The sequence below is a fragment of the Brachyistius frenatus genome, unplaced genomic scaffold (assembly GCF_029030835.1).
Source record: "Brachyistius frenatus isolate BFR_SWC_R1_liver_20210118 unplaced genomic scaffold, ASM2903083v1 Contig_6, whole genome shotgun sequence".
Lineage (NCBI taxonomy): Eukaryota > Metazoa > Chordata > Actinopteri > Embiotocidae > Brachyistius > Brachyistius frenatus.
Genome location: NW_027210605.1, coordinates 5,590,026 through 5,614,027, shown reverse-complemented (window position 1 = coordinate 5,614,027; position 24,002 = coordinate 5,590,026). Strand labels below are relative to the sequence as shown.

The 24,002-nt window shown below is 41.4% G+C and overlaps 3 protein-coding genes across 4 annotated transcripts; all 3 read right to left on the bottom strand.

The window, feature by feature from the left end:
- Positions 1-1,040: 1,040 nt before the first annotated feature.
- LOC138614402 (protein lifeguard 2-like) lies at positions 1,041-7,936 on the bottom strand. Its single transcript, XM_069687850.1, has 12 exons — positions 7,680-7,936; positions 5,570-5,663; positions 5,296-5,384; positions 5,108-5,172; positions 4,963-5,016; positions 4,830-4,880; positions 4,680-4,719; positions 4,364-4,401; positions 3,893-3,980; positions 3,638-3,733; positions 2,657-2,710; positions 1,041-2,537 (listed from the first exon to the last, which is right to left on the bottom strand). The coding sequence occupies exons 1-12, from the start codon at positions 7,692-7,694 to the stop codon at positions 2,388-2,390; spliced, it is 834 nt and encodes a 277-aa protein (XP_069543951.1). The 5' UTR covers positions 7,695-7,936; the 3' UTR covers positions 1,041-2,387.
- Positions 7,937-8,545: 609 nt separating this feature from the next.
- On the bottom strand, positions 8,546-11,292 carry mfsd5 (major facilitator superfamily domain containing 5). Of its 2 annotated transcripts, none has more exons than XM_069687829.1 (2): positions 11,180-11,292; positions 8,546-10,864 (listed from the first exon to the last, which is right to left on the bottom strand). In XM_069687829.1, exons 1-2 carry the CDS (start codon positions 11,185-11,187, stop codon positions 9,313-9,315), a joined length of 1,560 nt encoding a protein of 519 aa, XP_069543930.1. In that variant the 5' UTR covers positions 11,188-11,292; the 3' UTR covers positions 8,546-9,312. The 2 variants fall into 2 exon arrangements, with proteins under 2 accessions (XP_069543930.1, XP_069543939.1); XM_069687838.1 differs by having other exon boundaries at positions 8,546-10,781.
- Positions 11,293-12,102: 810 nt separating this feature from the next.
- nr1d4a (nuclear receptor subfamily 1, group D, member 4a) lies at positions 12,103-23,760 on the bottom strand. Its single transcript, XM_069688041.1, has 8 exons — positions 23,098-23,760; positions 17,877-18,176; positions 17,695-17,783; positions 17,448-17,592; positions 14,370-14,944; positions 14,084-14,269; positions 13,718-13,928; positions 12,103-13,613 (listed from the first exon to the last, which is right to left on the bottom strand). Exons 1-8 carry the CDS (start codon positions 23,117-23,119, stop codon positions 13,417-13,419), a joined length of 1,725 nt encoding a protein of 574 aa, XP_069544142.1. The 5' UTR covers positions 23,120-23,760; the 3' UTR covers positions 12,103-13,416.
- Positions 23,761-24,002: the final 242 nt, after the last annotated feature.

The following is a 24,002-nucleotide window of genomic DNA, read 5'->3' as shown; positions in this document are numbered from 1 at the left end:
TAATAACCAAATCTTTAGGTAGGTAGGTATTTACTTTATTAATCCCCGAGGGGAATTTTTTTTTTCCGCTACAGCAGCATACAGAAGCAATAAGATAATAATAGAAAGAATAGAATAGAATAGAATAGAATAATAGCAATAAAATAGCTGTAAAAAAATATAAATATAAAATATAAAATGCACAGTATATACAGTACATTATATATCTATATATATTATATACAAATGGCGAACAGTCGCGAAGTATGGTCTGGTGTGGCCAATGTTTGCATAATTAGGTGTACTAAAGGCCTATTTTAATTGATTTAGTATTTAGTCTCTTGTTTGTAAACAGTCTTTCAACCGAAATGCAAACCTGGTAGGAAATGTGCTGTCTGACAATTAACAGAAATCTGCTGTGTACCATGTTATTCATCTGTCCATAGTTGTGATATTATGCACATCGGCACATTCTGTTGTCAAGCAGACAACATTAATTCAGCTTTGTATGGACAGTTAAGTACAGTACACTAACAGCCTACATTACCTGGCCAAGCAGCACGACATGTGCTTTACTTAGCAGCATCATTTAATACCATTATCTACCTTGACAAATTTGTCTGGATTAAACAACCAGACGAGAAGCTGAACACAATCACATATCACTGATATATAATTTTTTTTTTTTTTTTTTTAAGTGCTATATTCAGCCAGCACATGAGCGAAACACTATTCAAATATACTGTACTGAACTGAACTGTATAGCTGAACTCATCAGAAAAATCTTTCAACTTAGTGTTCACACCTTGGACCTGCATGATATTTGAGATGTGTTAGTGGATGATTTGATCCTAGAATATTTAGAAAGAAACCTAAAACACTTCCACAACACTAAGGCTGAAAATATCAAAGTGAAATTAAGCTCAAATTTGTTTAGTGAAACATGACACAATTTGACAGTGAATCTCTTAAATAGAGTTTCACATGAGTAGACTAAATGCAACTTTCAGAGGTGATAAAGCCTAATTCATTATATCAGAGAGAACAAGTGACTAAAATCCTTCACATTCACCCTTTAATAAATTAATACAGTAACACCAATTCTACAATGAAATGCTGGGTGCTCTTCAAACAATACATTGTATCAATATAATCAAATAAAAGTAATCAAAGGCCACTTTAAAAGACTTAGAAATTAATTTCAAGCATCAAACTCTCTATTTTATATCATATACTATCTGAAATATATCGTTCTGTCATAAAAAAATAAACTTCAAATCTCATGAAATATAGCATTCAAGTCCCTTCACAAGTGCAGGCCTTATCAAAAGTTACAGTGAATCCATGCATGTATGGCACTATTGTTTATATGTATTACTCGTCTCCACTTCAAACTTAAAGAAATGTACACAATATTAGGACCAAAAATTAAAGTGCCAACAATCAAGGATGTTCAAATTAAATATCTTTCATGAAAAAAAAAATCAGTCTAAACAATCTTCCTTGAAAAGATTTCAAGTTCAAACACACATCTAGGACAAATTACATACTCACAATAAACACGGCAACAATGGAGAACAATTAATGGAAGCTTCACAGTTCAGTTGATAAAAAAATATTCACTACACAGTGTACAATGATTATGAGTCAATAAATCAAGGCAGGGATGAGTTGCACAACAGCAAATTGAATAGATAGCATTTTCAGATTGTCTTTCAACACCAAGCAAAACATGTCACCTGCCCTCAAACTGTTAAACACAGCATAGATGTTTCTTGTAATTCAAAGTACTAAGACAACACTGGGTATGATTGAAAACACAGGAAAAACATGTAAATCTTTTAAGTTATTTTAAAGTTTTGATCTTTGCTTTCAGTCACTAGATCAACACCTACAGCATTAGTCTAAAGATGGAATGATTGTACTTGGTGTTGGGGTCATGCATAATGTATTGTAGACCAAATACCTGCTAAGGAGCTTTAACATCTATTGTTTGCAGGAGATTTATGATACTTGTGTGAGCATGGATATAAGAAACCCATACAGTTTCACACTCACATAATATTTCATTTACATCAAATGGTGGAAGATCACAAAGTGTTTTTGGATGGTAAAGCTAATAAGCTAACCCATCATTTGGGTCATGGGTTCACAGACATGCTGGAGAGGAGGGACAGGTTATAAACATTTTGAGTGTGGATACTGACATACGTCAATGTACATGTACAGCTGAACAAGAGATTTTCAAAGTATTGATGACCTCATCAGTATCAGGCAAAAAAAATTAAATAAAACTTATAACTGGAAGCATTGTCACCACAATCACTAACATTTTAAAATACTCTTATCATGTCTGTCTAAATTTCCATAGTGGTACAGCCATTTGTCTGCAGGTCTGAGAGGCAGGTTTAATCTTTTTTGGTCCCAAAGATTTGGAGGAAGAAGGAGAAGATATAGATGATATCCAGGTAGATGTTGAGGGTAGCAAATACGTATTCTTCTGGACTCATGGTGTACCGCTTGTCCCCCATAAGGAGCTGAGTGTCAAACGCCAAAAACTGCAACAGATAATAAAACAGCAGATATGACATCTTTTAGTTTGTATGTTGCTTGTTATGTGTTCTACAACATGTCATCTAGACTATAAGCAATGGTATGACTGCATCTGTATCCTTACCATGGTAAACAATATGGCTCCCAAGGCAGCATATGTCGCATCCAACCAAGGTACCTAATTGGAAAAAAATGATTTTATTAAATTTGATTCCAGCATGTGGCTCACCACAGAAAAGATCCTTTATTTAAGATCAGAATACTTACAATGACAACTCAACTATTGTGTTGCTAAATATGTTCTCAATTTAGAGTTGATTATATTAGTCTGTTGTCACATATTTGTTGTATAAGACGTACAGTACCAGTCAAAAGTTTGGACACACCTGCACATTGAAGGGTTGTAAAACAATACTAAAGTCATTCAGCACACACACACACACACACACACACACACACACACACACACACACACACACACACACACACACACACACACACACACACACACACACACACACACACACAATTCAGCGTTCAAAGAGAAACACCTTTTGACCCCTTGAATTTTCCCAAAGCTTAGTATGAGTACTTCATCATTAATGACACCATCTAAAAGGGTTCGCCATTGCAAAAGGGGAGACTGATACGTTTCCATATACTTTATATATTGCCCTTATCACTGCAATAAAATGTTAATCAAACCTCTAATGAACAGCAGTCTTCATAAACATACATTTGTTTTAATGCAGGCCTACACAAATAAAGCAAAATGGCCAAATAGCATTAGAACATGGAAAAATAAATAGATTTCTATTCAGTGACTGTTGATTGAAAGGCACCAGGATTAATCAAGCCTGGCTGTTAGCCTGATACAGAGCAGGGAAGCTGCACGGAATAAATCGCCATGGTAACTTGTGCGCCACTTCTTTCATAAAACCAAACTTAACCAAGGCTTAATTCAACCAGAATACCTGGAAATCCCAGCTTAATCCCTTATCAAGGTTTTGTGAACCAGGCCTCTGGTTGTGACAAAATCCTCTATGTTCCAATTTTACATGACACACATAGGTTGTGATTATTTAATTTGTTTGATTGTACTTACGTATTTATAAGGGAGGACAAACACCAGCACCAGTCCAGAGATGAACATTACCATGCAGAAGACAAAGAACACACCTTGGTATGAGGTCACGTCAAACTGTATGGAGAGAAAACATGAAATCAAACTTTCGTCAATCAAAGAGCATGAAAAAGTGATTTATGCGAGTTATTTGAATTCCCAAGAATATATGAAATATATAATAAAGGAAATATAAAGTAAAGGAGGGGAAACATTTGATTTTTTTTTTTTTTTTACCTTAGTTTGGAAGCTGAAGAGTGTGACCAGAAGACAGACTGCTGCTGTGATGCCTAGACACATCACTACTGACTTGGTGTCATAGAAGCTATTAAAGCAAAACCAAAAATTTGTAAAATGTTATACACTTACATTTTATAAATGGCCACACACACTTAAAGTGGACAGGTTCACACAAGTACTAAGTCTGGATTTTAAGTTGAAAATTTATCTAGATACCGGAACACTTGATCACTAGACTAGTATAGGATTGTTTTATGTACTGAGTGGAGTATCCAGGTGTGATCAAATAAGCCAACTTTAACTTCACATACTGCAAAGAAAATACATGGTCAGCTAACTGCCTGAATGCAAAAGCCTTTATGCCAGGTAAGAAAACAGTCTGAAGAATGCATGAAAAGCCACCACAAGACAAAATGTCAGTTACATCAAGATAGTTAGATGAAACAGTGAGCAAACATAAAAGTATACCTGGACAGCATCCCTGTCATGTAGGAGAGGGAGAGGGTCTGTAACAGGACATAGGACAGTCAATATGTTAAGCCAGCTTTCACGAATATATTCCTCAATTTATTTTCTGAAGATTTTGACTGTTAACTTGCAAAGATCTACAGGAACAAAAATAGTTAATCTATCAATGTACATTTAGCAGTCCAAACTCTCAGTCTCTAGGTAAATTTGAAAACACTGGCAATCTAAAAAAAAAAAGGTCAGAAAATTCTGTCTATGGTTACACAAGGAATTTCATGTTACTCAAAAACATGACACATATCAGCCTTGTACTTACAAAGACGCCAAGCAGAATCAGATTCCATGGAAACTGTCTCCTGCAGGAGTGAAGAAAGAAGGGAAATTAAACATCTGAGGTGATTTAAAAAAAAAAAAAAAAAAAAGAAGTAGTATGTTTTGCATTTAATTTTGATAACCTCTAACTTACCTTGGTGCAGAGCAGCAAGATAGGACCAGATAAGTGACAAAGAATACACCGCTATAAAGCAACAAATATGTGTGTTTAGATAGAGGTGATTCAACCGGAATTAACTGTATTTCTGACTAAACTTGTCACTTACTATGAGGCCCAGTACCAGCCAGGGTTGCTTTGAATGTAGTCCTTCACGGGATCACTAAAAGACACAGTCTTATGTAAGTATATGTTACCCAGTGAATCTTAATGCAATGTGAAAGGAAACTGAAAAAGATAGATATAACACTCACCAGAATGTGAAAAGAGCCACAATCGCGAGAGTGACCAAAAGCTGGATCATCAAGATGGCATACACCTAAAAGAGGGTCGGTTTGATAATGTCACTGTCTATGTGCTGCTACGTTCTCACTTGAAGAACTCAGCATTCACAATCACAGTGTAATTATGTAATAAATGTGACAATAAAGCTTCTTGATACCTTGCGAATGAAGACCCTCCGGATGTTGCGATCATCCCAGGTGAATTCTGTGAGCATCTCAACATCATTGTAGCAGGGAGTACTGATGCCTGAGGAACACATTCATTTAAGACTTTTTGGTGTTTAAGAGTGTATTTTTCCATCAGTATGTACTAATGTAGTCCCATCACTACCACACCATCCCAACACATAAACAGTCAAATTCGTTCATTAAAGAGTCTAACTCTAAGTCTAACTCTATGATTAAATACATGAGGATTAAGTGTAGTCATACCCGCAACAGCTTCATCATAGCTGGGAGGAGCTGGTGAGGCCGCTGAGGCCTCCCCACTGGAAGAGCCATTGGCGCTCTTGTTTGCAAGTAACAACTGTTTGAAGAAAAGACGAACAATTTATAATTTTTTACTTCATATAGTTTCTCATTAAAGGGGAGAACAAAACAGTATTTGAAAAAAATATCTCAAACAGTTGGCCTTGAATTTTAAATATTCAGTCTTCAGTCTTAAAATGTTTCAGATGTTATTGGAGTTGCATATGCTAAAAATCCATACTGTGATATAACACAGAAATGTCATTAAAATATAAAGTTGTAAACATGGTGCCAAGAATCACAATGTTTATAATTAATACTTTAAAAAAAAAAAAAGAATACAAGTGAGTCTTACTGCAAGAGCCTCACCATCTCAGAAAATGAAGTAAATAGTGATGCCAGATTTGCACATATTTTATTACTACTAATGCAGTGCTGCTATTACAAAGATAAACTGTGCCAATGTTTAAGATTTTGGAGTAATAAATTATAATCATTGAAATTTATATTTGTACTCTAGCAGCACTTTCAGGTGTAATATAATCATACTTTTACATATCAACATTTTCACTGCTCACAATACAGACACTTAACTATCTCCAAGCAGTTCCACTACGGCTTTAATTTCTAGCACTTCAACTGGCAGTTGAAGTGCAGTGATAAGTAGCCCTCAGCTGTAATATCAGCTGCTTTTAATAATTGACACCTTGTGCAACAAATGAACTTTTAACCAGTTCAGATCCTTAATTTAACCGAAATAAAAGCACCCATAGAATAGTCTGGTAGAAAGCAATTACATTTGCTGAAGTACTGTTGAGAACAGCTTGAAGGTACTTTTGAATATTTCCATTGATGCTACTCCCGCTTCACTACATTTCAGAGGGAAATATTGCACGTTCTGCTCCACAGGGTACTTTGAAGATTAAGATTTGACACAATGGATATATTAACAAGCTTTTAAAAATACAACACATTCAAGATTTAACCAGTGGTTTCCAATGTTTTTGCCTTTACTGAAAATGAGACAGATTGGATTTATTCAATTCAATGGTGGACATTGGTTGCACAGAGACTTTTTGCTTTGGTAGCAACTTACAGAATTGAGTTAAATCAACACAAAGTATTCATGGTCAAATCTTCATCTTAAAAGAAGCTAATTGTAACTAAAGTTGTCTAATAAATGTGCGATAGAAATTACAGTGAAATGTAGTGGAGTGAAAGTAGGCTATAAAGTAGTATCAAATGACTATAGGCTACTCAAATTAGGCTACTTCAACATTTGACTTAATTGCAGAATATTGATATATATATATATATAAATAAATTTATATATTGAGTAAATATAGTTACTTTCCATTACGGCTGTTAACCCGTCAACAGTGTTTATAACTGCAGTTTCAGTCAATTACACAAGTGCTTCGATTAATGGGTTGACACAGATCCAATTAACAGATCTACAGCACAGTTTGGCCGCAGTGTGTGCATGATCCGACCATTTGTTTCTCTAAAAGAAAATTAACGCACGATGTTTGAAAACAGCAGCAACAGCGATCTTTTCCACAACCCTCAAAGACTGGTGTAACCATCTCGCTGAAAACCGGAGGGTTGTCTTTCAGTAGTGCTACACTATTACAGTCGCCACGCACACTTTACTGTCATGGTGACGTCACGAGTGGCGCATTTCACTAACGTAAATTCGGGTAACACTCAACAGCACACAAAATACATCAGCCTACAAGATAAAATGCAACAGGATTTAAAAAAAAAAAAAAAAAAGCTGCTCTACGTACTAGCTATTGAATCCTGCAGGATTCTAGAAATGCTACACAGCAGGACACACAGCTACAGCCATTCAAATCCTCTAGAAGTAGGACTGCTCTCTGTAATTCGTAAAACCAAAATCTAATAGCATTTACAAGTCCGCATTATCATTAAGCACTTGATAACACGGAGACCCATGAGAATGGACAGGCACGCGCATCCACTGACAGTAACGTTATAGGCCACATTGGCCTGTATAAATTCAAAATACTGGATTATTTTTTATTGCCTTACAAGCAAAACAGGTTCTTACCTTGCCCTGTGTCATGATGTCTGTCCCTCGTCAGACTTCAGTAGGTTGTCTGGGTCTTTATGCCAACCAATCAATGGGGATCTGGTGTCTCCTTCCTTGATCTTGCAGCGGGGCTGATGACTGACAGCTGTTAGAAAGGACCTCGGACTGAGACTGTATCCTGCTCAAACTGAACACCCTCTGACGATTCTGTGATCTAATCCCAAAACAACGCAGTTGAGACTCGTGCAGATACCCCTCCCTCACCCATAGAGGGATGTTCTAGCAGCATCCAGGTGACGCTGCACCGCAGAGAAAAGCTGGGACTGTACCACAGCACCACGAAACATGGGGAGTGTGAATGTCTGCATGATGCGTTACAAGGACAGAGGTCCAGAGAAATCTGGAAATATGGTCTGCAGCAGAACTAGAATAGGAGGGTGGCAGGGAGTAAAATATAGTGACATTACCCGATTTTTAACTGGGATCATTGCTGGTTAATATGCTTTATGTTATTTAAAATAGGCCTCTTGCATTTGAATGATCTAAAACACATTAAGTACAGGTAAACAATTTAAAGCACTCACTTTCAAACTATTTCAATGAGTATTGATATTGTATTTTTTTTTTAATGATTTATGCCAAAAGAAAAGTTTTGTTAATTTCAAATTAAATCAAATAAGCTTGATCAGCAATCAATGGGAGAACATTTTCCATTTAAGACAACACCAAGCGAAAACAGCTGATACTGCACCGCTCTGGATTATCTGAAAAGCCAGATTTATACTACATATTACTACAAACCCCACCTGATACTAAAGAATAAACATTATAAAACATCTGTGTGCCACAAAATAGAAATCCAGGAAATACAAAACAAATTCATATTCTTTCTGGGCCATATGTGCACTTTTATTTAAAAGTGTAAAGAACATAGAGAACTTTTAAGAAAATATGGACAAAATATCCTGAAGATGCAGAAAAAACCTTCAATGTAAAGCTGACCTATTTTATTTGTCTCTTTTAAATATAAATACGCAAATGCTGTAAAAAACAAACACAGAAATCAAATTACTGTGGAAGAAGAATTGTAAGAACTGACATTCAGATACTGGTCTACATGTCCACCACCACTTCATACTTCTTTGGATATTCCTTCAGGTGCCTGCAAACTCAAACATTTTGATGACGCTTCAACATAACCGATTCTTATGGGGATTCTGACGGATAAAATTACTTACATCCAATCAAACACATCATGACATCCCCCTAAAGGAGACATGCTGAAGCAATAACATGTCATCTGGAATAATTAACAGAACGATAGAGAGGTTTGGATGCAGCCGAGATACCAGCAATTTAAATGACAAATGAAGGTGTGTTCCCAAAGCATCGTTACACAAGACAGGATTGATAAAAATCTCCCACCAATAAAGAAAGAACTAATAAGGCAAACATACTAAAATGGATATTAAATTAAATTGTGATCTACCAAAACACCCCTTCTGGGTGATGATTTTCCTCACTGATGTAATTGGCAAAATGTAGACTTAAGACTGCTCCAGTCAAACTCAAGGTTTCTATGTTCAGTTAGAAAAAAAACAGACATAATTTAAAACCAGACAAGTGTTATGTGAATACGTGGCCCATCTCCTCAGAACATTTCCCCCTCCCCCTTGTTTCCCTCCAGTTTCAGGTCTGTGTCGTTTCTGCCCAGGGTGAAAAGACTGACGACAGCCATCAGAGCTGCCAGCATCATCATGGCACAGCCTCCAAACATGTGTCTGGTGCCGCCGCCGCCCTCCCCTCCACCTGTTCCTGACACCTCCCCGTGGAGCGCCAGCAGCCCGAGGCAGGCTAGCAGATGCAGAGGCAACCGGAACCAGGCCAGCACACCAGCCCGTTTCTCCTCCGGGATCACTCTCCCCTGCAGAAAGCTGACTGCGGGGAAGTAGAGACCACTGGCCATCTCCAGCAGCAGGAAGGCCACAAAGGATTCATGAGGTCTCGGCTGTCCTGGAGCTGTGGAAAAGGTGAGCATAAAAAAAGAGAAGAAGGCCATCAACACAGCGAGGCAGAGCACATGGCCAGGCTGTAGATGGTAGCGAGTGGAGGTGGCGAGGCGGTACAGCGAGGAGCCAGCCATACTGGCAGCCATTAGACAAGAGAAAACAATCCCTAAAGGGGGCCCGTGAGGATCCAGTACCGGGGTCCAGAGGAAAACAAAAATGTAGAGGACACTTTCAAACAGAGCCTGAACTCCACCCAAAAGCATGACCCTCCTGTCTGACAGCAGGCAGCGCAGCCCCTCGTGGCAGCTACGGGAAAATCGGGCTTTCGCAGACAAACGGGTCACACCTCCATTTGGAGTGCCAAGGAACAGAGTCTGTTTGTCCACTCCAGTACCTCCTTCAGCTTCTTCCTTGCCCCAGTCTGTTAGCACCACCCAGCCACAGCAGCCCAGGCAGGGTACAGCCAGGAGAAAGGGGGCCACAGGTCCCAAGTGCAGCCACTCAGCCAGCAGGTTAGCCACCAGCCCTGCTCCCACAGCCAGGCCGTGGTTCCAGGTAGCAGCTTTGGTGAAGGTGCTGGGGATCCACTCCTTTGGAAAATCGTGGACGTCGACATGTCGGTGCACGTACCAGGCTTCAAATGTAGTGGAGAGCAGGGACGTGGACAGACCCCCCAGGACACGGCCCACAATCAAAACAAAGTAGTCTCTGGAAAGCTTGGTGAGACAACACGCGGAGTAGGACAGGCAGAAGAGAAGACACGTCTGCCTGCGGCCCAGGGCTTGAGGGAGCCAGCCGGAAATGGGAGCAAACAGAACACAGGAGGCCAGGCCACACACGTACAAGATGGCTATTTGAGATTCCAGGAAGCTGTAGTGGCGGTACAGTTTGTAGAGGTAAGGGCCCTGAAGCCAGTCCGCCCACAACGCCAGCAGGTAAGCGCGGAGGAACACACTCTGGAAGCGGCGGAAGGCCGGGTTGGCCACAGCTGTTGGGGCGGAGTGAGGCGGGGTGAGTCGGCGTGCGGTCAGCTCGAGGGCAACACACAGGACGATCAGGAAAACGATGGCAAGATACGCCGTCACCAACATGGTGTCAGAAACTGCACCCGCTTTAAAAAAAAAAAAAAAAAAAAAAAGGTCAAAGCTGAGGTCTCGGGGAGTTTCCAGTTCGTTTACTGCCGTTTCCAAGCACCTGTGGAGAGACAAGGTGGGCGAGAAGCAATCGTCAATAATGAGAGTATTTATAACTCGGGTAGCTCCACGACAACGACTCCAGCTAGTGACGGCAGCATCATGTCTTATTTACCAAGGTCAATGACTGAAATGTGAATTAATGACAGTTTATTGTCTTTTTAAACGGAGTCGTTCATTCACAGGTGCATCGACGTGCTAATCTTACTTAGCTAACGTCAGCCAACCTGCTGGGACGCTATACATCGTTCAAACTTAAAAAAAAGTCCCGTCACTTGTTTCTCACTGCGGCTTCACACTATACGCTATATCTTACCGTATCATTCGACAGTGCTCCCATATTAATGATATCACGGAGGACGCGATGGCAGTAAACAACCTGGTAATAGAAGACGTGGGTAAGTGTGCACTGGCAAACACACCGTTCACTTCCGGGATCCGGGATCTCATATTTCACCACAAGGTGGCATCCCGACTTTAGTTTGTTCTTTTTTCTTTTTTTTTTTTTTTTAGGGGCAGGACATCGTTTCATGCTTTCCAGGTGTTGCAACTTGACAGTCAAGTCTCAAGTTTGGTGTTTAATTATTTACTCAGCGCTGAAAGAAGTACTAATATCAGTAATATACACATTATTGGAATATGGCCTCATTGATATGCACATATGAGCAGCACTGAAATGTTGTTATGGATGAGCTACTTGCAACACCTGATGCTGTTGAATAGTCTAATTTACAAATAATCACATCTGATCATATATGTCGTGTTTAAAATATCGATCCTAGAAGTAACTAGTGACTAAAACTGGGAGATAAATGTAGTGGAGTAAAAAAAAAAAAAAGTGTAAAAAGTGTAAAATAGCAGAAAATTTAAATGAGTTACAATTATATTCCACAACTGTATTTACTAATTATTAGTCATTTTAAGTAAGCTATCCATGAAAAGTTTTTTTTTTCTTTCATATTTTCCAATAATAGTTTACAGGTGTGTACAGCATGACATAATGATAAATAAATAAATGGATGCTAACTCAGATTGTTCTAAATTGCACATCCTAATTGCACAAATGAGGCTATAAACCTGAGTTTCAGCAATGCTCATATTCATTTAATTTTTACTCAGATGTGGCAGCATACACTTTTAGTTGCATGACTCATTTTTGAGAGCCTTGCAGGCCTAATTCAGTACATCTTCTGTACTGCTGGAATTTTGTGGACACACAAAAAGGACACAGAAGCAGAATACTACATAATTCCAAGTTTATATCATTTGATCATTTCTATATTGGAAGAAAAATTTACAAAATGTACACGATGTGCTCAATCAGCCACAATCAAACAAGCTAACAGTGAGAGGACCAATCAAATTAGATCTCTCACCCAAAAATATCTCTCGTGTTTGTATGACAAACATTGGGGGCAGAGGAAGGGTGCATGTGGAAGGAGTGCTGGTGATTTCAGGGATTATGCTGGTTGGTTACGTCATCTGATTGCAGGAAGTGTGTTTAAACCGTCTGAGAATCCCTGCTACACATTCTCCTGTGCAAAGCACCCTTGGCATAGCCAGTCCCCCACCCAGTACAGGAAGATCAATACATTCTTCTTTACACCATACTCAGATGTCCGATCCATCATATCAGTTCAGTAATTGATGCACAAACATTGGAGAAACATAATATTTACAGCAACAAAAATAAACAAAAGATTTACAAAACCCGACGTGCCTGGAGTGTCCCCATCGGCCCAGATGTGATACGATACAGTGACACTGACATAATGTTCCTGCAAAATACTCATGATATCAAATGCCACTGACTTATGAAGTTGGTATATTGAAACCCAATGTGTGCCAATGTTTTCTGGAAGAATAGTCAAAAAATTAATAAGAGACTAAATGGATCATATTGTGTACATGTGACACAGAAATTGTGGTCTGTGGTTCAATGCTAATGCAGATGGCTTTGTGTAACACTGTTTCACAATTTCCTTAATATATCAGGTTTCACTATGTATTATGTACAGGTTCCCTTTCTCTAAAAGACAAACTGACACATAGTCAATCTTCACCAATAGTCCTTATAAGTAATAACTGTTTTGATCTACAATATCCATCTTTCAGCTGCTGCTTCGTCGTGGTCTGTTGATATTGTTCAATTTATGGAATAAACAGAAGAGAACTGGCTTTTATTCTTAAGTACACTGGACATAATGAGAAAGTCACAAATGGATTTTGTCCAAAATGGTAACTTTTTTTTGTTGACTGCACCAATGTCTCTCAGGAGGTGTTTAGGTTTATGTGTGCACACATAAAGTTTGTCTGTGTCTGTAATTTTTCTCATAACATTGCATGAAGATCAATAGCGAGTCAAAAATATGTTCCCTGCCCTCATTTATCCTTTTCAAAAACGCTCCTCAGATTGCACAATTTCTTGTTCCTCAATGCTGAAGGAAGTCCCGCCCCTGGAAGATAATATCTGTGTGTGTGTGTGTGTGTGTGTGTGTGTATACTGTGTATTTCTGTGTAAAACAGTTTGTGCTCTGTGAATGAGCGGTCAGTTCAAGGCTCAATGCGAAAGGCCAACAGTTTGTCGGAGTGCAGGTTGTTGAGGGTGCGGAGGTCTGGCAGGCGCAGGAGGAGTTTGGGGAACAGGGTGGTGTCATCTGGGCGACGGCGGGTGATCAGTGACCGCAGGGCGCGGATCAGACCCTCCTGTAGCTGCTCCACAGCTCGCATGTCCGAGATGCCAGAACGGTCTGAGGATCACAGAGGACGCTAGTATGAGTGGTTATTCGCATATTATGGGTTCATTGACACATTGTCACAGCTCAGCAGCATTTTTGAACTTTCCCTCGCTCACCTGCAGAGACCAGCACTACAGCCATGAAGAGGGCCATTTCATCAGGCTCGAGCCTCAGGGAGCCCAACCTCTCACTGAATTCAAACATCGCGTCCAGCAGGAAGCCCATACCCAAGGCCCGCAAGGTCGACAGAGGGTAAGTTTGGCCATTCAGGAAAGTCACCGTACGCTCCTCAGCATTGAACAAGGTGCAGAACCTCACCATCAGAACCTTAACACACAAAAAATGAAGGGAAAAACAGGGGAACACAAAGTTAAAAATGAGAGAAATACTCAAACCAGTAATACATTTGACACATAAAGAAAGAGGCACATGTGTTCAATTTATCGTAAGCAAAATAAATGACTTCAAATATATGTCGTTACCTGGAAGGTGCCTGATTTTAGCAGCATGACCTGGTCTTGCTGGCTGAGCTCTTGAAATCCAGGGATGCCCTTGGCAAACTCTACCACTTCCTTGACAGCCGGGGTGAAACACTGAGAGAAGGACTCCCATATCTCCTGACTTGAGCGATCTGCCCCTGATACAGGGCACGCATTAAGAGGACAGGCCTAAGAGAAAGACAAAACCATAGAATCATACATTTTCAGTCAAATCAGATATCACACATGTTGGAATTTTAATTAAATTTAGAAAACTCTTTGCGCTTACCAGCACTTTAGCTCCTCGTGCTAATTTCCATGGGCAGGACGGCTGATTTTGTGCAGCTCTTGCATAGGGAAAACTGTTGGGATTGGCTGCGCTACCCCTCTGAGGTGTTGTAACATTGGACTGGTGATTATTCTGATTTGTTGACACTAGATAGGAATAGCGATTGCTGTCCACATTGTGAAACGCAGATTGGTTGTCATTAGAGGCAACTGGGCATAGAGTGGCAGGGGCAACAGGGCACGACTGATAACTCTGGGCGGAGGTGTGGTGAGATGAGACCTGAGGAAAACTGCCCTCCTGAGAAAAGGGCGATGTGTTGTTGTTTGTGGTGATGCTGCCCCTCTTGGATGGTCTCTCCCGGTTCGTGCGGTTGCTGGTAAAGATGTCACGATAGGCTCTGGAAATGGCCCCGATGGCCTCTTTTGAGTTGCCATCATCGGTGCTGGTGGGATTTTCCCTCACTGAAGATGGGTCCACGTCAATGGCGGCCGACTCATTTAGGCTGTTCATGTAGCTCTGCATCTCATCCAGAAGTCGCTGCTTCTCTCTCTTAGGGATACGGCCGAAGCGCACAGCTAGGGAGGACACAAGGAGAGGGAAAAAGATCAGCTTCCATGGCCACTTACACTGGACACATTTTGTGCTCCATTTCTTATTTCTTTATCTTTTTGATAAATGCCAAACATATTTTGTAGTGGGATTCTTTTGGCTGGATTACAATATTCTCTGAAGCAACAAAATTGAATAGATAAAAGATTAAAAAATATATAAATGAGCACTCGAGGAGGTAGGTGTATTCTACCTATACATCAATTCATTTAACACAGCACTACCAGAGCAATTTTTTTATTAACAATAAATGAAAGCTAAGCGTTATTAAACCCTAACCTCACACACCTCCTTATGCACGCACACATCAAAAGCACAAACTGCGGAGTGATTTCAAGGAGAATCACGTAAGTTGGGAGATGAAAACTTCCCCTTCTCACAGTATCCATCAGCTGGAGAGGCTATTTATAGATCCCCTTCTGCCATCTGCCTCATCCTCTCCTCTATCCACCCCTGTCTCCTTCCTCTACCGTTCCCTCCCTCTATTTGTAAGTAGGGCAGTGGAGCGACGTGAGCATGATGTCACTGGCACTGAGATCGTGAGAGGGAGAAGGATGAGAGAGGTGGGCTTGAAGCATATAATTGAGTTGAAAAGACAGTGGTGAGAACATGAAAAGGATTGAACTGCGAGACAGTGATACATGGAAAGTGAGTGTGTGTGTGTGTGTGTGTGTGTGCGCACTTGTATTGCTCCTGTTGTGGGGACATAAATCTGTTCATAGTCACAATGTGGGGACCCACCTCCCTTTTAGGGACAATATCTTTATAACGCAAATTCATTCAATTTCAAGGTAAACGTGGCTTAAAATCAGGATCAGGGTTCTGATTAGGCAAGTAGTGGTTATGGTTAAGGCACAAGTCAACAGAATTAAGTTCAATTAACAAAATGTATGTAAACATGACTGTGTGTGTATGTGTGCACATGGTGGAGTTCGATATGGCAGAAAAGTTGAATTAGTACAACTTCAAAGATTTGCAAGTATAGCATGCCTGAATTAATTTTGTTGGTAGTATAGAAAATATTTTGAATAGCAGCAATAATATGTGTAGAGGAAAGTAATGTTATTCCAACTTATTAAACATTAAGAAATAAAACATGACAATGTGTTGGGTAAAATGAGGTGATTTACTTGTGCCTGTATGCACAGTAACTCTTGCTGTGTTTACCAAATATACAGTAATTCTTTTCATTGCCTGCAGGGTCCCTTGATGGGGATGCGGCAAATAACGCGGTTATGGTTAAAAATAAGCAAATGCGGACTAATGAGCTCTAAAAATGATGCTCTGGTTAGAGGGAGAAAAGTGTGCCACCATGCCAATGGACTTGCATATTTGCCTGTACTGCAGGGGTAAAGTCACACAGCCCCTGGTGTGAAATCATGATGCACTATTTATATTGGGCTGATGGCAGTTGCATGCGGTTTTCCTGTTTTCGTAATGGTTGAAACGGAGCAAAAAGGGGTTTCTAGGTTGTGGTCGTTAACGCTTTCTAGAATCTACAACAGGAGGGTGGACCTGACTTTGTTCTCTTATTGAGTTGCATTTTGTCATCCTTTTTTTTTTTCTGTGCACCAGAAGTGTCAAGCACATGCAGAAATAACACTAACCTCTTCACTAAATTAGGCAATGCAGAGTACTGGAGGGTGGGGATAAGCAGAAGCTATACTGAGAGGAAGAAGACAGGCAAACTACACCAAGTAGGTCATGATGTATGAGTGCACGATAAGGCCCAATTCTTTATTGTTTTTCTAGGTCAACTCAACTGTTTTCTTAATCTGTGATGATAGGTGATCAATCAATGCTCAGCTATCAGGGTTAAAACAAGTTGATGGGAGTGTCACGCCTGACTATTCTGTCACAACAATGTTTTCTGCATCCCTTGCTTAATTGTTACCCTGTCCCTTATTAATTGTAGTAAGTTGTTCTATGGACATACACAAGGTAATCAAGTTGACCCTGTTCCAATTTCCAGAAATAATTCTGTGTTTGCTGCAGTTTTCCAGATGATAGATAGCTTCAGGGACTTCAAGGCTCCTCTTCTCATAAATCATTGTCTGAGGGGGAGATGTAAGAGAGCTGAGGGAACACATGGAAGGGGAGGCGCTGTGCTGAACAAGAGCATAGAGGCAACAGTATGGTCGGAGAATGCTGCGAAGGGCAGGGGAAAGACACTTAGAAACTTAAGAGAGTCATACGAAGCCAGATGGTACTTATTGGCAGTGCACAAGGGCAAGACAGGTGCAGGTCTTCTGCTACTGACTGAGCTACTGGTATGATGACCTCAAAAGACTTCCCGCATTACATTTTTTACCCAGACCTACATATCTGTGCTGTGCTGCTTCATGACTACCCATTTCCCTGCTGCTTTGGCTAATCAGAGCACAGTGGCATACTGGCAGAACTGCATCAGGGTCTTTTTTTTTTTTTTTCATTTTTTTTTTTCATTCAAAATATGTCAGGGTGTCTCACCATCTCTTGACATGCCAACAGAGAGGCATTTCTTGAAACGGCAGTGCTGGCACCGGTTACGGTTCATGCGCATGATCAGACAGTTCTCGTTCTTCACACACATCTTGTAGTTTATGTTCTGCTGGATGCTCCGGCGGAAAAAGCCCTGATACAAACAAACAAACAAATATGTCAAATATCAAACTGCCATTCCGAAATTAACACACTGTTGGAACATTCCATGTGACTTTCCTGTTCAGCGGCTTACCTTGCAACCCTCACATGCATGCACTCCATAGTGGAAACCAGATGCGATGTCCCCACAGACTTTGCACAGCAGGACCATTCCACCTGTCTCTGAGGAGGGGAAGAATGAACAGTTAGATAAGGTATATAAATTTAAATGAAGGAATAAATATTGATGCATATTGATGTGGAAGAAACACTAACTGGTGAAAGTTCCTGGGAACCCGCATGGCCTCTTTCCTGCGATGGGGTGTGCATAGGTATGCTGTGGAGTAGCTGCTGCTGAGGGGCCACTGTAGACCTCTGGGAACTGGAACACCAGATTTGAGGATGGAGTGTTGCACCCAGCCGCCCTGTGCTTCAGCTCCCCGATCTCTGTGAAGGTAACATCCTCAGGAGACGAGGGCTGGGAGTGTGAAGACGGTGACTGTGTCTGGTACCCACTGGAGGGGCTGCCGGGACTTGGACTGGCACTGCCGGTGGAGCCGGCGTACAGGATGACTCCTGCAGGGAAGGAATGGAGGACATCCATTTGAGCTGGGACGGGTCAGGCGATTAAAATTTGAGTTGGAGCCCCAAAGTAAAGCGCAGCGTCATTCAGAAGTTCACTTGGGAGTAATTTGTGTAGCTACACATACAGCCTAATGTAAACTGGTTGAATTAAATGAATTCTAAATGGTGTCATAAATTCAAGTTGGCCATCCATATTTCCTGAGAAACCGCTGGGCTACTCTAACCGTCTGATTTGATGTGATGTAATGTTGCACAAGCTCTGGGCAGCAGTGAACAGCTCTGAGAATTTGCAGTGTCGTTGCCTCATCCTGAGCGTAATAGGCGTAATAGTGGGCTCAAGCGGATAAAGTGGGCGCTAAAAATATTGCTGGTAGCACAGCAACAACGCCGGCAAGCTTCCATTGGAAGCGCTGATTTTTATTTTTTGTAAATAATTCCTGCGTCATACTAATGCAGTATTCAGTGCAAATCTGTGGAATTTGTGTTGTCGTTCAGCTGTGGTTGTCGCTGAAGTTTCAGTCCCTCCCCTCCCCTCCCCCGCTCCGTCTCGCTCTCTCGCACTTCTCGTCAGGCGTTTTGGATGAGCTGAGACACGACCTCACGTGTCTGCGGGGTCTGCTGGCTCCTCCGCTCCAATAATAGCTCTCGCTCCCCCTGGCACCGTGCCCAGCGCCAGTTGACAGCGCGACACCTGACCGCCGCCTCACATGCGTGGACTCTTGGCACTGGTTACTGCCCGAACCAAATCCGCAGTCTCGTGTTGAAATATACAACACTCTGAAGTCATATCCGTGTTGATAAACATACGCTGACTGGCAAGCTCCCCGGCCATGAGGTGACGCCGAGTCTGCAGCCAACTGTTGTTAATGCGCCACCAACAGTTGAAGAATGTGAGTCACGTTTTTTTTTTTTTTGCAAAAGAGAGGGCTCTTTCCGCGTACAGTAGGCTACGTGTTCAGCACTCACTCAGACTGACATTTATTATGCAAATAAAGGCAAACGTTCAAAATTATTTCAACAAATGTGCGTCCAATTTAAATAATGATTGACTCGCACATGCAGTTTCCAACGTCCAAAATTCATGCCAAGACTCTGTGGTTTAACCAACGCAGCCCAGTTTGTGGAAATTGTGCCCTACTGCAGCAGACCTGTGCCTGTGTTGTTGCCGCGCCCCTTTGCTGCACAAAGTATTTGTTTAGCTGAAATATTTGGATAATCCCTCCACCAGCACGTGTTGGTGGATTTGTTGACTCATGCCAGAGCCACAGACAGGTCCCGCAGACTGCACCTCACCTCTTCCTGAGTTTACAGATGCCCAACCCCCACCCACCCACTCACTCACTCACTCACTCACTCCACCCTAACACATTTCATGTCCACCTGAAGACTCACATGTACAGTAGTGTTTAGTTTATGAATGACCCCAGCCACTGTGCCATAAACACTGTCAATTAATAATCCCTTTAACACTGTGCTTTTGAGTAGTGATGCAGGAAAGGCATTGCAGGAAGTATCCACACAGGCTGCCAAGTGCTATTACAACTGCAAATTATCTAGAGGGCATTGATGTTCTGATTCATTTCTATTTGCATCATTGATAGCCTATAATATCAATCAATTTATAAATTGAACTGTTTGGAGATTTTAGGTATATCATGTATAATCTCAAAGAGAATGTTTCTTTTTTTCACAAACTCATTCAGATGGACTGCAGCATTTGAAAAGTTAGGTGATACCAGCCCTAGTGCTATGCACAACTACACTTAATAAAAAAACACTGAGCACCACATACAGTAGTGTAATGCTGGAACATGCAGGCTATCAGAGTTACACCTCCAAACTAAAACTTCATTGGGTTTTTGTTGTTGTTGGTTTTCTCTCTCTCTCTATGGGATTTCCCACACCGGCAAAGAGGATTGCCATGCACCCTTGTCACAGTGTGCACAAGACTGTTACAAATTAGGTCACCGCAGACAGCATTAATTGAGGAGTCAATCAGTCTTTGCTGCCCATCTTAAATTTAGCCAAACCGTGCAAGCACTAATCTGCCTGGGATGGAGGCAGGCAGAGAAACGTGAGCAGTGAGCACTTCACAGGCAGCCTCTCTCTCTCTCTCTCTCTCTCTCCCCTCTGTGTCTCCCTCTTCCTTTTTCTGTTACTTTCACTGGTTCGCCATTTAATGCTGGGCATAGAGAGAAGCTACAGTAAAGGTGACCATAGTGTTTGTTCTCCCTATAAAATTAATAAACATGGCTGCAAGCTATTTGAGAACATTGTTTATATGCTGTAACTGAATATTAAGTAGGCTATGGCTATTAAAGAGTTATTTTGCGCTACTGAAAGTATCCTATCTGTGAGCACTACTTGGGTGTTTTGCAGTAGACTTAATTTACCTCAGGCGTGTGTAAGTAGGTCAATATCGCAGGAACTTGATAGAATTGTGTCTTTGTGCCTCTAGCATCTCTCTAAACTGGTGCCACATCACAGCAGCTCCGGCTCATGCAATTAACAGGACGAACTGTATTAAATGATCACAGTGGGAAGCTAGATCTAGATCTAGATCTCTCTCTTCTATCCTCATGTTCTGTCAGAGATTGCTTGGAAAAACATCCTTTTCAGGGCTGTGCAAAATTTTTTTTTATAGCAGCAATGTGTTTAATCTGTTTGCTCTCTGTTAAGAGTGCAGATGGGGAAGGAGATGTTACGCTTTAACAGCAGCGTCACGTTAGGTAAAACACACGCTAAGCGGATGTGTGCCCTGAACCGGTGAGTTGGGGACAGATGTTGCCGAGTCAAGATCGAGTCAGCTTCCACCACACTGCTTGGTATGTGATTCAAATGGAAAAAAAAAAAAAGAGAAAGCTTTCAACACAAGCAAACGGTGCATGAGGCGGGGAAACGTGACTAGAGAGAAGAAGAAGAAAAAAAAAGCTAATGCATGGAATCGCTGACCCACTGACCAAGCTCTCCCTCACCATCACCGCAGGCGGCATCAACACAGAAGCGTCCGTGAGAGCGGGGGAAGCGGCGGGAGGAGGGCCCGGGTATCTCACGCGTCGCACGCGGCTCTGCGAGGGGAGCCACGTGAGGAGGCTTTTTGACGGAGCTTTTACTGGGAAGACATGAAGCTGCGCTCCAGCCAGGAGCCAGAGCTTCCACAGTCCGCCGGGGGCTTATAATTAAAGAGCCAAATTAAAGACGGCAGCATGTTATGCGGCGGGGTGGTCTGACTGTGCACCACCAGCAACCACCGAGCTGGTGGTGGTGCTGTATGAGTATGAGGCCAGACCAGTAGTGAGTAAATTGGTATGATAATAATACTCCCTTTAATGCGAAATCCCTCCAGTTTCTGGTAAATCATACCCTATATTTTACATTTTGCGTTTTCTTTCATTCTCCTCAGTTTGTCTAAATGTATTGCATCAGGGGAACACTGGTTCACTTGAAGCAGAGATCAGTTGTATCACTCGTCTTTTTCCACTCAGGGTCTGAATCATGTCAGGAAGCCCTGTTCTGCTTGTTCAAGAGAACACTTGCTCATAATGTTTAAATTGCCCATACAATATGGTCCTTGACCTGGCTTCACTGACCTTTGGCAATTGGCATTGATGAGAAAGAAAAAATACTAAAGAAAGTTAAAAGATTGACTTGTTGAAAAAAACAAAATTCAAACATGCAAGTAAATTAAATAGGCAAAAACTTATTTTAAAACAACTCCACCGTCAAGTCCCTCAGGCCTCTTGCACAAACATCCTTCAGACGTCATTAGAACAGCAACCAAAAAGCCCATCCACTCATTTTTATGGACTAATACTACAGCTCTCAAAATAATCTTCATTTATTACCTTGCTTGTTCCATGTAAAACACTGTCCCACATTGTCAGTAGCTAGAAACACATAGTCGTAGCACAATGAGTGGGTTTGGTCCTGCTTTCAGATTAGAGTAACATGTGCCCATCACCTGTGCTGGAACGTGACCGTCTCTGTTGTAAATGATTCACCGTCAATTAGGAGAGGAAGCAGAAAGCATGTACACCTTTGGCCTCGACAAAACACTGCCTGATACCACTTAAAGGAGAGGAGTCCTACCTTTATCAACTTTTATACTGCAGGTACTTCAGCGATGGCCTTGATAATAGAAACAAACGCGCCCTTTACGCCAAAGTTAAATTCTTTGCAATGCGAAAGTGTGCAGTTGAAGTTGCGGCACTGACAGATTCTGATTACAGCGACGGCCAGTGTCGGTTACTGTAGCTCCACGTGAGTTTGTTTTCATAGGGAGAAGCAGGAAGTGGCCAGCCTCAATGCAACTATGAGTGGTCTGCTGTCAGTAGAGTTGCAGTCCACGCGCTGCGCTTTTACACTTGAACGCAGCACAGCAACTTCTTGACAGTTTTGCATAAAGTTTTACAACATAGTAATCCTTGATTATGCGCTATATTCAAGTCATACAGCAGTGGAAAGCCTACATTCCACTACTTCAAATTACACAGCTCAGCACTGAGTAAAATTCGAAACCTGCATGCAGAAGTGAAATATTGCTCCTGTTGCTACACGTGATAAAAACTCATAATATTGCAAGAATATTTTCCCATTACGCACATATTATACCAAAATACAATTTTACGCATTTGATGAACACACAATCATAATACGATAAATAATAGAACATCTGCTTTGCATTCATCAAAGTATTATATTTGATTAATTTATGATATTTGCATTAAATTCATTAAAAAAAACAATTTACGATAAAGTCAGACAGAGTTTAATTACTTTTGCCCATTGATTGTTGGCAACAAAATGATGAAACAATGACCCGTTAATCAATTCTGACTACTGTCATAATCAGCATTGCTGGCTCAATGAGTCGATTGCTATATGTTAAACATAATGTTAAAGTGTATCTTACCACCACCAGGGCTGTTATCCATTTCTCTTGTTGATGTGGATGACTTCAAACAAACTTGAAAACAGACGTCTGTGAATGTCACTTGGCTGGAGCAAAAGTCTTTTGAAGAGAAACGAAAACGAAAAAGTTGTGCGCAAAAAAAAAAGAAATAGGAAGCTGTGATGGAAATGTGCGCGTAAAGTTGTCCCCAGTAAACTGTAGCGAGGTGGGTAGATGCCACTTCTTCTCTGACTGAGGCGTGTTAGACAGGCTGGTTTCTCCAAAGACACCTGGATACCTTCTGCGCTCTGGATACTGCGCCTCGTCACGAGCGCGCGTGATGTTGCACGAGCGAGGATTAAACGATCATGAATTCCAAGAAAGTGGAGTCAGCATATCCGTAAAGTGTCAGGCATGACATACACACCCACTGATACAAACACCCACCTCAATCACGTTTGCAGGTGAGTAGGAAATGTGACCGCCTTTCCGTTAGCCCCAACTTGTGTTGTGTCTGTTTGTGTGGAATTTGGCTCACTCTTTGTATCTCGCGGAGTCCTTTCGCTCTCTCTCTCTCTCTCTTCTTCACGCTTTTGTGCATTTTCATTGGCTCAGATCCGGAGCTGAGGGGAGTTTGATGGGCTTATTCGACCGTGGTATGTGTTCAGTAAAGCCACGCTACATGTGCGCCCTGCATGTGCCGGGGAGAGCGCTGCCCTACTGATACACATTTTATGCAAAATACGGAGCGTGTGGCGCGCAGGGATGGTGAGATTGGAAGATGAAGCACATGGACAATAGGCGTGGCTCACCGTGACTTACTCTTTGACAAGCAGCGCTGCAAACGGATGGTAAACACTGAGACATGCCAAACATCGTGCGAGTGCCAAGTTCAAAGCCCTTGTGCCAAGGGAAAATGTAGACGC

Excerpts from the sequence above, each read along its gene's own strand:
- nr1d4a (XM_069688041.1), bottom strand. The coding sequence starts at position 23,119 with ATGGATAACAGCCCTGGTGGTG. Across the intron at positions 13,929-14,083 it reads TAAAATCAGGCACCTTCCAG|GTTCTGATGGTGAGGTTCTG; the intron begins GTAACGACATAT and ends TTGTGTGTTAAG. Across the intron at positions 13,614-13,717 it reads TGTAGTGCTGGTCTCTGCAG|ACCGTTCTGGCATCTCGGAC; the intron begins GTGAGCGAGGGA and ends TGTGATCCTCAG.
- LOC138614402 (XM_069687850.1), bottom strand. Across the intron at positions 5,173-5,295 it reads GGAGGGTCTTCATTCGCAAG|GTGTATGCCATCTTGATGAT; the intron begins GTATCAAGAAGC and ends ACCCTCTTTTAG. Across the intron at positions 2,711-3,637 it reads TTGTCCTCCCTTATAAATAC|GTACCTTGGTTGGATGCGAC; the intron begins GTAAGTACAATC and ends TTTTCCAATTAG.